This window comes from Ranitomeya imitator, chromosome 1 (assembly GCF_032444005.1).
Source record: "Ranitomeya imitator isolate aRanImi1 chromosome 1, aRanImi1.pri, whole genome shotgun sequence".
Taxonomy (NCBI): Eukaryota; Metazoa; Chordata; class Amphibia; order Anura; family Dendrobatidae; genus Ranitomeya; species Ranitomeya imitator.
In genome coordinates, this window is record NC_091282.1 from 1173894122 (window position 1) to 1173908350 (window position 14229).

At 50.0% G+C, this 14229-nt stretch overlaps 1 protein-coding gene across 1 annotated transcript in view; it reads right to left on the reverse strand.

Annotated features, from left to right (window-relative positions):
• The window catches only part of NCAPG (non-SMC condensin I complex subunit G), a 100663-nt gene that overhangs the window by 24960 nt on the left and 61474 nt on the right, over positions 1 to 14229 (reverse strand). Inside the window, exons 13-15 of the mRNA XM_069744692.1 lie at positions 13900 to 14019; positions 1308 to 1568; positions 304 to 485 (exon numbers count right to left, since the gene is read on the reverse strand). Coding sequence (XP_069600793.1) covers positions 304 to 485; positions 1308 to 1568; positions 13900 to 14019 — 563 coding nt within the window. The remainder of the gene's footprint in view (positions 1 to 303; positions 486 to 1307; positions 1569 to 13899; positions 14020 to 14229) is intronic.

A 14229-nucleotide genomic window follows, 5' to 3' on the forward strand; every position in this document is an offset into this window, starting at 1 on the left:
GCATCACAGAATGCTGTATATCAGCCCTGAAAGGTGGTGGCCGTAGTTTTGATTCTGGATCGAACAGTTGCAACAAAGTGTAGTGCGATTCATGTGCATGGGGTTAAGAAATGCTGGTGCACTGGTAGGGATTTTTGTGCACACTGCAGATGCAAAAATCCTAAGCAGACAAAGATATCAAGTTGCAAATGGGTGAAATCTTCAACTAAATCCCTCCAAACATCACCTTATTTGTAAACCAAGATGAACGTTACTTTTTGCAGGTATTGGTCAATGGGGAAAAAAAAACAAAAAAAAACTCACCGACAAGAATAAGCAAATACGGGAAAGAAAACCCCCAGACAGTGGCGCAGCTTTGTATCCTCTTCTGTCACTGGATTGTACCAAAGCAAAACTAAACGAGACAAGAGCTTGGAGCTGACCAGTCGTCCGGAGAACATAAGCTTTGCCAGGCCCTCAGCAGTCTCCGTCCTTATTTCTGGAATCTAATGTCAGAGAAAAAATAGTAAGTACACAATGCTATATAATATCATGACTGCAATATTTGAAGAAGACAAAAACTTTTATGGGAGGACTTTTTTTTTTTTTTTTCTTACCTATGGGCTAAGAACTTACTTTCAGGTAGTTGCCAACTTCCTGCCTGTTCTGCCCTGTGATCAATACTGGCTTAGAGCGGTCACGAACCGCTCTTGCTGGCAATTATCATGCTTTTTATGACATGCCAGGCAAGCTCCTTTTTCGTTTTGCTTACATGGAACGTCTATGTGATTGACAACAGACTTCCTACTGCCTAACCGTGGGGAGCTGGCTGTCAATCAGAATGTATTCAGCAGCGATGTCCCATTGACAGAGCAGAGGGCAGGAAAAGGAGCTGCTCTGTCAACGTTGCATCACAGGAACCAAAATTGCCTTAAGAGATCGCGGAAAGGCAGAACAGGCAGGTAGTTAGCGACTTCCTCCTCACTGTCCAGCGTTTGGATGTATGACAACTGGCTGCAGCAGGAGCCCCCCCAGTCATATTTGCAGTTAGAAAAAAGGAATTAAAGCCAGGAATCCCCATAAAATCTAGAAGATCCTTTGAAAAGCTAGGAATCCTGGGCAATAAATGGCCAATAACCAAACTCACAATGTTTGTGCCTTCACCAAAACTATCCAGTCTAATAAATGACGATGCTCTATTAGACAATAGAACCTGGCAAGTTTCCTCTGTGACAACACTGATACTATCAGAGATTGGAGGGATATAAATGTGACACAAACCTATAGCCCTCAATTGGTTCAACCAAGTTAAGGATCTCTCTACATACCTCACTGTCCAGAAAGTCAGAGAACAGCGTTAATATAGCATTCACAGCTGACAACTCTTTTTCTGTGTTCTCCTCTTCGGTTTTATTAGAGACAGCTTCTTCAGTCTCAGAAGGTTCACCTGGCTCCTCAGGATTATTTGAGGGATTTTCGGCCCCATCTGACTTTGATTTTTCAAAAATTTCAAGTCCAAAGAGAAGGAGGAGGTCAATGACTGCATTCAGAGCACTGGTCCTAACTTTGACCTCATCGAGTTGTGAAATCTGCGAAAGGTCAAAATACATTAGTGGATACGTTGGTCACACATCACAGGGGTCTGCCGATGTTCTCCCTCAGCCGCTGTAGCTGGCGAGCTGTGCAGTTAGAGGTCTGGGCAGGTTTCCTCTAATCCGGACAATACAGAATGCATCAAATAGTACCAGACAGTCACATATTCGTTAGGGACAAAGCAGACAGGTTTGCAGGGCCTTTAGCATCCAGGGATGTGGTTAGGAGTAGCATACAGGTCAACTGCAGAAATATTGTGGACTTTATAGACTCCATCCTGAATCTCCTGCATCTTATCCACTTGTTCAGAGGTTTAAGATTTATAATCGTCCGGGAGTCTCCCAATGGTTTTTTTTATTGAAAAGAGGTTTGAATAATGACCCTTGCCTCTCTCTAGGATGGGTACTGGGACAATTGCCTCTACCTTTAATAACTCCTGGAAGTTACCTGGTTGATCCTGCCCTCCTCACCGCTCCATGTGGCGTGACCGTGCTTAAAAGGCCTCTCCTGAGGCCGGCGCTGCTGCTGGGATCTGCCCGCCGGCAGACATCCGATTCGTGTGCCCGTCACGGCCGTAAGCGACGCGGCCATCGCTGTCGCGGCCGTGACGCGGACAGAAGTGACGCTGCTGCCGCCTGGAAACGATGCAGCCGCCGTGGCTGGGAGCGGCCGAGCACACCGCCCAGCAGACTGGCGCCCGGACAGAGAGCCCCCGGCGCGGAGAAAGCGGACCCGACCCCTGGAGCAGCGCTACCCTAGGGGAGCTGAAAGACAGGGAATGGCTGGGCCCCCCTCGATCACCACCATCTGCACAGCACAGTCAGAGAACATGCTTGCCGTTCCTATCCACAGTGGGACAGGAAAAATACTGGTGGGTGGTAGGGGTAGGGTCTTTTAACCGCTTGTTCCTGTCCCAATGAGGGTAAGAAGGATGTCCTCCAATGGTGCTGTCAGGTGGTGAACTGGAAAAGGAAAATCGTTCCTCCTCCGCAGTATACATCCACTGACAGGCACAAAGTACCTCAGTGTTAAAGCAGTAAGAGAAGCAACTAAAAACTCAACATATGTACCAATCCCACAATGAAGGAACATAAGTCCAATAATAGTACAAACAATTAGGGAGGGTGCGGTGTCCCCCAATGAAATCTCCAAGAAAGATTTTACGGTGAGTACCAAAAATCCCTCTTTCTTTATCGTTTCATTGGGGGACACAGGTAACCATGGGATGTCCCAAAGCAGTCCCAAGGGTGGAAAACTAACGATGCAAGGAAAAACAGACTCCGGTCGACTGCTGCGTAAGCGAAACCTGCAGCACCTTCTTTCCTAGGCCTGCATCAGACGAGGCATGGGAATAAACCCTGTATAAACTCGCAAAGGAGTGCAAAGATGACCAGGTCGCAGCCTTCCATCTAGAAATCCAATGTCTGGTGACGAACAGCCCAGGACGGCTCCACTGCCGAGCGGAGTGAGCCTTCACCCCCAGAGGAGGCTGTTTGTTCTGAACGCGGTATGCCTCCAATATTGCCGAACAAATCCAATAGTGAACTTAGAAGCTAGGAGCCCATTACGACAACCTTCAGAGATGAAGAACAGGGCATCAGATTGACGAAAGGGAGTAGTCCTTGAAAGGTAGACTCAAATAGTTCTGCGGGATCCAGCTTGTAGAGGGACTTCTCCAGGAGATGGACTGGAGAGAGAGACAGAGGATGAAGGACAATGTCTTCATTAATGAGAAATGAAAAGACCACCTTAGGTAGGATGGAAGGAACAGGCCTGAGATCTACCTTGTCCTGATGTAGAATCAGGAACAGAGAACGGCAGGGCAATGCCGCTAACTCGGAAACTCTCCTGATGGAAGTAATACAACTAAGAAGACAACTTTCCATGACAGGAGAGAAACGTGATGTCGAATGGGATCAACAGGAGTGCGCCAAAGACAAGGATAAAATCCCATGGATCTATCGGAAGACAGTTAAGGAGGTGCCAGGTGGGCAACTCCTTGAAGGTCTTTACCTGGGAACGAGAATCCAGATTTTGTTGGAAAGTCTTAGTTACTCACCGGTTAACGGTGTTTTTCGGAGTCCATGACAGCACTACGGAGAGAGGGGATCCGCCCTTCAGGAACAGGAAACCTACAGATATATAAGGGCGGCACCTCTCCCCACGCATCAGTTGGTTTACAGAGCACAAGAGGACCACCAAGGTTAATAGCATACAAAATAAACAATAATACAATATTAACTATTCACTACCCGTGAATTATATATAAGTAAAGGAAGAGGTGTACACCCAGAACTTAAGAAGACGGGAGGGTATGTACAGGTGCTGTCATGGACTCCGAAAAACACCGTTAACCGGTGAGTAACTAAGACTTTATTCGGTCGTCCATGACAGCACTACGGAGAGAATTACAGAGAGTAACTAACTAGGGAGGGACTACAGCTTGCAGCACCCTTACACCAAAAGAGAGGTCAGATGAGGCACCCAGGTTCAATCTATAATGGTTATAGAAAGTGTTTGGAGAAGACCAAGTAGCAGCCTTACAAATCTGGTCGATCGACACCTCCAATCTTTCCGCCCACGAAGCCGCCATAGCTCTAGTGGAATGCGCTTTAAGACCTTCAGGCGCCGGCTTGCCCTTTGAGATATAAGCCAGCGAGATAGCCTCCCTGATCCATCTAGCTAGAGTAGACTTCGATGCTCTATGCCCTTTCCTACTACCCTGATAGGACACGAATAGGGCATTATCTAACTTCCAGGGATCAGTTACCGCTAGATACTGCAGGATACATCTTCTTACATCTAAAGTGTGTAACTTCCTTTCCTTATCGTTAGTAGGATTGGGGAGGAAAGATGGAAGAACTATTTCCTGTGTTCTGTGGAAACTGGACACTACCTTAGGAAGATATGCTGGATCAGGGGACAGTATCACTCTATCATCCCTAAGCTGCATGTAAGGGGGAACCCTGGATAATGCTTGTATGTCACCTATCCTACGCGCCGATGTTATGGCCACCAGGAAGGCTACTTTAAGGGATAGATGTTTAATAGAGGCTGAAGTAATTGGCTCAAATGGGGCCTCTGTCATGGCTGAGAGGACTAGGTTCAGGTCCCATGGCATGACTCTATTCTTCACAATTGGCCTAGACCGTTTTGTTGCCCTGATGAATCTGCTGATCCAGTGATTCTCAGCGATGTTGCAGCCAAAGAGGGCCCCCAAGGCTGATACCTGCACCTTAAGAGTATTTGGGGATAACCCCATATCTAACCCCCTTTGTAAGAACTCCAAGATCTGGTCTATTGGTATTGACTGACCAGCTATTACCCCCGAGTTCTGAAGAAATCTCTTCCAGATTCTGACATAGATTTTTGTGGTTATCACTTTCCTGCTTTTCAGCAGTGTGTTAATGAGGGCCGGTGAGAACCCCCTATCTTTTAGTAGCGCCCGCTCAAAATCCACGCCGTCAGATGAAGGCCAACCGCTCGAGGATGGTAGACTGGACCCTGGGATAGGAGATCCGGAATGTCTGGCAAGACCCATGGATCGGACATCGACATAGCCCTCAGGCATGGAAACCACGTCCTTCTGGGCCAGAAGGGGGCAATTAATACTACTGTGGCTTTGTCCTTCCTGATTTTCCTCACCACCAGAGGAAGTAGAGACAGGGGAGGAAAGGCGTAGGCTAGCCTGAAGTTCCAGTCTATGAGGAGGGCGTCTACTGACAGGGGATTTTCTCTGGGGTTCAGAGAGCAGAATTGTGCCACTTTCCTGTTTTCTTTTGTGGCAAACAGGTCTACCTCTGGTTGTCCCCACCTTTCCACGATAAGGTCGAAGATGGTGCCGTTCAGGGACCACTCTCCCTGCCTTAATGTGTTGCGACTTAAGAAATCCGCTGTAGTGTTTTCTGCCCCCTTTATGTGTAGAGCCGTCAACGAGAGAAGATGTTGCTCTGCTAGATGAAACAGACGATCTGCTACACACATCAGGGATCTGGAACGAGTCCCGCCTTGGTGATTTATGTATGCCACGGTGACTCGATTGTCCGAGAATACTCGCACGTGGTGGCCCTGTAGACAGACAAGGAGTGTTTTAACCGCCTGCTCCACAGCCGTCAACTCCTTTAGATTGGAAGACATCTCTATCTGATTACAATCCCACAGCCCCTGGACCAATGTATCCCCCATGTGAGCCCCCCACCCAGAAGGGCTAGCGTCCGAGGTGACCACGCGAGTTATATTATATTCCCAGGGGACCCCTGTGGACAGATTCTCTTGGTCCAACCACCAACCGAGGGATACAATAGCGTCTTGGGATAGGGTCAGCAGACTTTCTAGACACCCCCCCAACCTTTTTTGATGCAACAGCACCTCGCCCTGAAGTATCCTCGTATGATACTGAGCCCATCGGACTGCTGGAATACAGGACGAGAGAGAGCCTAGCAGAGACATGGCTTTTCGTAGGGACATGGTGGGGTTTTTAGAGGTATTCAGCACTTGAAGGTGCAGGCGATCAATTTTTTCTTGAGGCAAACGGCATTCCTGAACCTGGGAATCCAGGGTCAGGCCCAAAAATCGCTGCACCGTCATGGGCTGTAACCGTGATTTTTTAATGTTTAGCATCCACCCCAGATGCTCTAGAGCCGACATCACTTTATGTAACTGTTCCAGACAGTGATCCGCCGTTTTACCTACGATAAGGAGATCGTCCAGGTAGGGGATTATTAGAATGTTGGACTCATGCAGGTGCGCCATAACTTCCGCCATTACTTTGGTAAATACCCGAGGGGCGACCGAAATCCCAAAGGGAAGGGCCCTATACTGGAAGTGTTTTACTACCCCATCCAACCGTACCGCCACCCTCAGGTATCGTTGGTGACCTGCATAAATAGGGATATGGTAATAGGCGTCCTTCAAATCCAATACTACCATAAAGCAGTTTTTAAACAGCAGTTTTATTGCGGTGTTTATAGTTTCCATTTTAAATGGTTGCACGGTCAGAAATTTATTCAGTGCTCTAAGGTTAATGATTGTTCTGAAGGAGCCGTCTGGTTTACTTATCAGGAATAGAGGAGAGTAGAATCCACTACCCTGTTCTCCTTCCGGAACCTCAGATAGGACATTTTTATTGAGCAGATCGTGAACTTCCGCTTCCAGGGCTGCCTGTTCTGCTGGAGAGGATCTGAGAGGGGTGATTCTGAAGAAGTTCTGAGGGATAGAGGAGAATTCTAGCCGCAGACCCGTAGCTACCAACCCCAAAATCCAATCACTGCTGGAGATCTTGGACCAGGCCGGGTAGAAGGCAGATAGTCTACCTCCCACCGGGGCGACTAGTCATTGGGGTGGTTTTTTGATTTCACGGGGTGGCTCCTGACGTGCTCCACCAAACATGAACCCCGTACCTCTCTTCTTTTTTTCGTCCCATCTGCTCTGATCTCTGGCCGGTCTCTTCCGAAAGAATCTTTTCCCTGCGAAGGGGCGCCTGTAAGAGGTAGTTGGAAGATTAGGAAACTTCTTCTTTTCATCTCCGGCTTTCTCTAGTAGCTCATCTAGGACTGGCCCAAACAGGTATTCCCCTTCGCATGGGATAGAGCACAGACGGGATCTGGATTGAAGGTCACCCGGCCAACATTTCAGCCATAGGGCCCTCCGCGCTGCGTTCGATAATCCTGCCGCTCTAGCCGCCATTCTTGCTGAATCCGCAGAAGCGTCTGCGAGAAAGGCAGCGGCATTTTGGATTGTTGGCAGGAATTTCAGCATGGAATCTCTGGAAACACCTTCTTCTAATTTAGACCCTAGCTGATCCAGCCAGACCATCATCGATCTGGCTGCGCATGTCGCAGCCACAGCAGGTCTCAAGGCACCAGCCGACATTTCCCAAGTCCCTTTCAGGAACGAGTCCGCCTTTTTATCCAGAGGATCTTTTAGGGAAGCCATGTCATCAAAGGGGATAGATGATTTCTTAGATGCCTTAGACACTGCTGCGTCTAATTTTGGCGCCTTATCCCAGGTGTTCACCATGGGGTCCTCAAAGGGGTACCTTCGTTTAAAGGCCGGTGGAAAAGAGCCTTTTTTCTCCGGCTTCTTCCATTCTCGTTTAATGAGGTTCTGCACCTTGTCGTTAAGCGGAAAAGACCTTCGTTTTTTAGGGTCTAGACCGCCAAACATTAGGTCCTGTGTTGAACGCTCTGGCCTTTCGTCCGCCACCCCCATAGTGGATCTAACTGATCTAATTAGTTTGTCCATTTGGTCCAACGGGAAACAGAAACGATTAGACTCTTCTTCTGAAGAGGACGCTGAGGAGACAGAGGCGTCTGAATCAATCTCCCTACTTGGGCCAGCGGACGAATCTGAATTTGAGGCGCTAGGCTCCCTTCTTCTCTTGGAAGGCTCTGCCCGGGATAGGGATTTCAGGGAATCCTTCACCTCCTTCCTGATAATCTCCCTAAGATTTGAAGTGAAATCGGGAGACTCCTCCGCCACCTATGGGAGCGGAGAAAAGGCTATGTCACTTATCCAGTGCTACCGCTATATAGTATCCTATTTAACTATTTCCTACCGTCTGCCGCACACACGACTGACAAAGTCTTTTAGGGTAGGCGTCTGGCAAAGGGCAAGCGCATAGCGCGCACTCCTTGTTTTTTGATTTACCAGCGCTTTTTTTCCCCTACGGAAATAAACATAGGAAAAGACTGCATCAGGGTACATTCACGAAGATCTCTTACCCAGGCAGTAGCGGTAGGTACCGGTTCACTGGGGGGTCGGTCCAGATCCTTCTGTCTTGATCTGCGACTGGCCTGATTGCTGCGTCCGCGGGTCTTCTGCTGGGGGTTTGCAAGGGTCTCTGAGGATCTGTCCTTGTCCTGCTCCAGCAGACCAACGGCAGCTTCTGGCACCTCCATAGCTGCAGATGGCCATAAGCAGCTCTGCAGCAATCTTGATTAGCTATATATAGCCTTCCCCCGCCGGAACATGTGCAGGTGCATATGGTCAGTAATTACTCTCCCCCCTGCACCTGACCCTGCTCCATCCTCCCCCGCCCCTGAGCGCTCCCCCCCCTCCGCTCCCATCACAAGCAGGACGCGGTGCTTTCAGCTGAAGCCGGCCGGCGTCCGACTTCCGGTCCCGGCTCCGCCCCCTCGCCGCATCACTTCCGGAACCGGCTAGAGCGGTGAGCGACGCTCCTGGAAGCCGGGGACGGCGTCGCCGGATCCTCCAGCCGCACGCCGCCATACCGACGCCCACGTGGCCCCAGCAGTGCGGCGATCGCGGCGGAAGCCGGCACCCGAATCCGCCCCGATCCCAGAGGAGTGCGGAGGGCGTTGCCGGAGCCTGCGCCGCCCGGATGGGACCCGAGGTAGGGAGTCAGGGCACGAGAGCGAACGGAGCCCGGGGGAAAGGGGGGGGAACATACTCACCTTCTGACCGCAGAGACAGCCTCCTCTGGACGCCGCTCGCCTCTGCACCGCTCACTGACGTGGAGCCCTACCCGGGCCCACCGTGGCGCTTCCAGGGACCCGCACTGCCCGAGGTAGGAGACCCCCTCGCTACCTGGGTCGGACAGCCGGCCTGGGTGCTTGATAGGAGAAACTGAAGAAAATCTGTAGGGAATCCTGTCCTCCAGGAACAGGAAACCAACTGATGCGTGGGGAGAGGTGCCGCCCTTATATATCTGTAGGTTTCCTGTTCCTGAAGGGCGGATCCCCTCTCTCCGTAGTGCTGTCATGGACGACCGAATAAAATAATTTACAGAGCGATAGACCAGAGTCAAGACCCGCTTGTAGAATAACAGGAATGGAAGGAAGAGAAAAGGACATAGGGACAAAACCATTGTCCTCATTCCATCAGAAGAACACCTTTCAGTATCTGTAGTAGATACGCAAGGATGCTGGTTTCCAGGCCCTAATCATGGTCTGAATGAAAAACCAGCCTGTCTCAGGATTACGGCCTCAGCGCCCATGCAGTTAAACTCAGAAAATCTTGATGGCCTGGGAGCTTTCAGGGGGCGTCCATGAGCATGTTCACCAGGACCTTCTTGGCCAGTCCAGAACCATCAGAAATATGGGGATTCCTTCTGCCTTTATCTTTTTCACGACTTATTCACGAGCATTGCAAAGGATGGCTAGCGGATCCCGGGACCTGGCTACAAACTAAGGAACCTCGTGGTTCATCCGAGACGCCATCAGGTCGGCGTCCGGGAGCCCCATTTCTGCATATCTGGAAGAAGAAGGCGGGGCTGTGCGACCACTTGCCCGAAGCGAGATCCTGATGGCTCAGAAAATCAGCTGCCCGATTTTCTACCCCCGAAGTGTGCACGGCTGCTATGGCGGAAACGTAACGTTCTGCCCATCACAGAATCCTTGTTACCTCTATCAACCTGTTTGTTGCGAGTTCCACATTGACGGTAGTAAGCCACGGCCGTGGCGTTGTCCGACTATATGCAGACTGGCTGGCCCACGAAGAGGGTCTGCCAGTGGTGAAGGGCAAAGAAAATTGCCCTGGTCTCCAGGAGATTGATGGGGAGAGCGGCCTCTTGGGTGTTCCAGCAGCCCTGCGTTGGGTGGTGATGGGGAGTTTAAAAAAAAAAAAAAAAAAAAAAACCATCGCTCCCCAACCAAGGAGACTAGCGTTGGTGGTGAAGACCTGCCACTGGAGAAGGAATGACTTCTCTCAAAGGACTGATAGCATCACCAGGTGAGGGACTGCCTCACCTTGAGAGGTAGAAGCACGGGCCCATCCAGTGAGACGGTCCTCTTGTCCGAAGCCGACTGCCGAGAGCCAGCTGAAGAGGACAGGTATGAAACTGGGCAAAAGGAGTGGCTTCTATGGCAGTAATCCTTTTCCCTAGAACTCTCATTCAGGACCGTATGGGAGAGAAGCTGGTTGGTTTAGAGTACGGATCCCCTGGCAAAGGGATGAAAAACTTCTACTTTGGAAGGAACACACGGGCTTGGGTTGTGTCGAACCTTACACCCAGAAACACCAGGTGCTGAGCTGGGGTCAGGGAGGACTTCACTCTGTTGATAGTCTAGCCAAGATGGACCAGAGTGTACTGAAGACTCTGGTCACAGTCTCGGCGGGGTGGCCCCTTGATCAGAATATCGTCCAAGTAAGGAATTATGAGATTCCCCTTGGAGTGAAGGATGTCCATGACCGCTGCCATGACCTTCGTGAATAGTCTGGGGGCAGAGGCCAGGTCGAAAGGAAGGGTCGTGAACTGATAAAGATGGATCGCAAAAAGGAAGGAACAGCTGATACTGAACACAAACAGGAATGTGAAGAAATTCGAAGGTCCATGGAAGCGATTACCGAATGTAGGGACTCCATCTTGAAATGGCGGATCCGAACGTGACAGTTCAGTCACTTAAGGCTACGTTCACATTTGCGTTGTTGGGCGTTGCGTCGGGGACGCAACGCACAACGCATGCAAAACGCATTGTTTTGTGATGCATGCGTCCATTTTTAGCATGATTTTTGGCGCAAAAAAAAATGCAACATGCAGCGTCCTCTGCGCCCCGACGCTTGCGCCAAAAAAGACGCATGCGTCACAAAACGCAACACAACGCATGTCCATGTGCCCCCCATGTTAAATATAGGGATGCATGACGTATGCGTCGCCGCGGCTGCGCCCGACAACGCAAATGTGAACATAGCCCAAGATCCAAAATTGGACGGAGCGATCAGTCATTCTTTGGGACTATGAAAAGACTATAGAGTAGAACCCCGAAAACCGCTCGTTCTGGGGACGGATACGATTACTCTTGTGCGTGGTAGGGAAGATAACCCCTGGGGCCTGCGAGATATGTCTTGGTGGGTGAGACAGAAGGAAACGTTTTCTTGGTGGGAAGAAAAGTCGATTTTGTAGCCGGAAGTCACTATCTCTCTCAAGATTGAAGCAACCTTTTCCTATTAAAAGGACGTTTAGACTTGGATCGGGGAAGCGAGGTGCTTTTCCCTCCAGTGGCATCCAAAAATATATTTGTTCCAGCTTGGATCCAGAAAATCTAGAGCCTTGGAAGGCAAAGCCAGTGGGGGACTTTTTTTGACGGCGAATCCGCCTTCCACGCTTTCAGCCAGAGAAAGCGGCATATAGCAACTATGTTGCGAAAGCCCAAGGTGGAATACAACCCCAGGCCTCATTCATACGCTGCAGAATTTTCTAATCCACAGCAGCTAAATTCTCTATTGCTTATTTCCCCCTTTCAATGTGGAGAGGTAAAATCTAGATCAAAATCTGCATGTTAAATATTTGCGGTCACGAGATATTTGCTGGCATGGGCAATCTGATCTGCCAAATCTGCCATCTCATCAGGAGGAGCTGCCGCTAGAATACCCTGGCGAAGCATTCTTGCCCAGGCAGACATTGACTTTGCCACCAGGTGGAGGCAAATATGGGACAGAGGGAGGCGCCACCTGCTTTAAGGGCTAACTTAGCCACGGCTTCAATCTGTCTATCCCTAGACTTAAGAGATGCACTGACCGGTAGAGACAAGACTGTGTTGGAAGACAAGCGAGACACCAGCGGATCCACATTAGGGGATTCTGCCTATTTATCAAGGAGGTCTGGTCTAAAGGGATAGAGAATGTTTAGCTGCTTCCTTCCTGGGAAGCGCTTTTCAGGGTGTTCCCAGTGTTTAGCCATAATCGTTACAAATTCCCTGAGAATATGGATATTCCGGGAAGGACATTTTACCCGCTTGAAGGAAACGGAGTGCTCCTGAGCAGGTGCCTCGTCCTCCGTTAGGTTCAGAATTTGGGTAATTGCCAAGATAAGGCAAATGAGCATATCCTGCATCTTTTAGGTCTGGTCCGTATCAGACTCAGACTGGGAATTCATATCCGACCCAAAAGCCGCCTCCGAGGAGGGGGCATGAGGTGAAGAATGGTATCCAGGAGGATGTAGAGGGACCCGGAGAACAAGAGGAAGACCTGGAAAGAGCACGCTTCCTTTGCGGGGGAGCATGTCTCGGGTGACAGGGATAGAGAAAACACACTCATTAGGCCAAAAAAACGCGCTCATCGGAGGGGGCCCGCATTGATTGTCCGAGGGTCCAGTAAGGTGGCATGGCTGAGCGGAAGGCGACCGCTGATTGGCCGTGGGGGCCGGTAAGGGGCTGCGGCTACAGAGACCGGGAGAAGGCCCAAAGCCTGGGGCTAAATTAACAGAGGACCTGGCATTAGCTGTGACGCCTCGTCACCCGCAGTGACAGGAGCAGTAAATGGCGTTAACGAAAGGCCCTAGTTCAGGCATGAAAATAGGCTGCGTCTGTACATTGGTGGGTTTGGCTGGCCGATTTGTGCCAGCCAGCTTCAGGGAGTAGGGGCTCCTTCTATTGGCTGTGTCGCCGAAGGTGTGCTCCAGGCAGGGAGAGGAGGCCCCGTGATAAGAGGAAAAGCGCGCGAGGAATACGCGCGCTTAATGTGGGGGGCATGGCTCTGGCCAGCACAGGAGAGAGAACCGGTCCTCTGATTGGGCACAGTAGCGCGTGCTACAGGAAAGGGGCGTTAACGAAGCACTAGCTGGGATGAAGAAAAAATGGCTGCAACCGTTCAGTGCCGCCAAATTCTGTGCGACGTCCTGTCGCGGGTAAACAGTGAGGCAGGCAGGTAGCTGTCGGGGACAGAGAAAAAGGACATAGGCGTGTCCCGAATCCCTCTTCACTGACGAGGACATCATCAGGAGCCCTCGGATGGATGAGGGTCACTGGTTGAAAAGGGTTCTCCTTCCCGCATCTTCCCCAGAAGACGGCATCAACCCCTTACAAGAAGGGGGAGGTCACCGCTGGTGACCACCGTCTTCCTCTCAGCCCTCTCCGAGGAGAGGGGTGAGGAGGGGAAAAGGCAAGGACTGGCTACCGGGAATCACCCTGAACACCCGCAAAGGTGACAGGGGATAAAGTCCTGCCTGCGGGTCCAAGAGTGGGCGATGTGAGTGACACCACACTGCTGTCGCGGTCGCATAACTGCGGGAAAACAGGGTGAGAAATTACACCATTACCCCGAAGATGAAGAAACCTAAAAGACAAAGGAAAAAGATTAATAAAAACACAACAGGTGACCTGAAAAGGAAAAGACTGATCTGGGATCAGATCCAGGTCCGCCTCCTATAGACACTAAGCTTAAATGGAGGTACTTTGTGCCTGTCGGTGGGTGTATCCTGCGGAGGAGAAGCTAGTTTCCATTTTTTGCATATTGTCAGCCTCCTAGCGACAGCAGCATACACCCATGGTTACCTGTGTCCCCCAACGAAGCGATTAAGAAATTCCTTTAATAGCTACAAAGGTTGTCACAATGTGCACTGTACACCATGGCGCTACATAGGAGCCTCACCTGTAACAGCAGGGTCAGCTGCTGCTGTGCAAAATCTTTGCTTTGTAACGCACAACATCCAATACATAAGACGGCCATGTTTCTCACAGAGGGTTGAACATTGGTTATGCCTGGTAGGATCTGTGACAGAACAGCAAAAAGCCAATTAATTAAAATCAGACAACATACGATCACGATATATTATATCTCTATATATCTATATATATATACAGTTAAGTCCATATATATTTCGACAGAGACCACATTTTTCTAATTTTGGTTATAGACATTACCACAATGAATTTTAAACAAAACAATTCAGATGCAGTTGAAGTTCAGACTTTCGGCTTT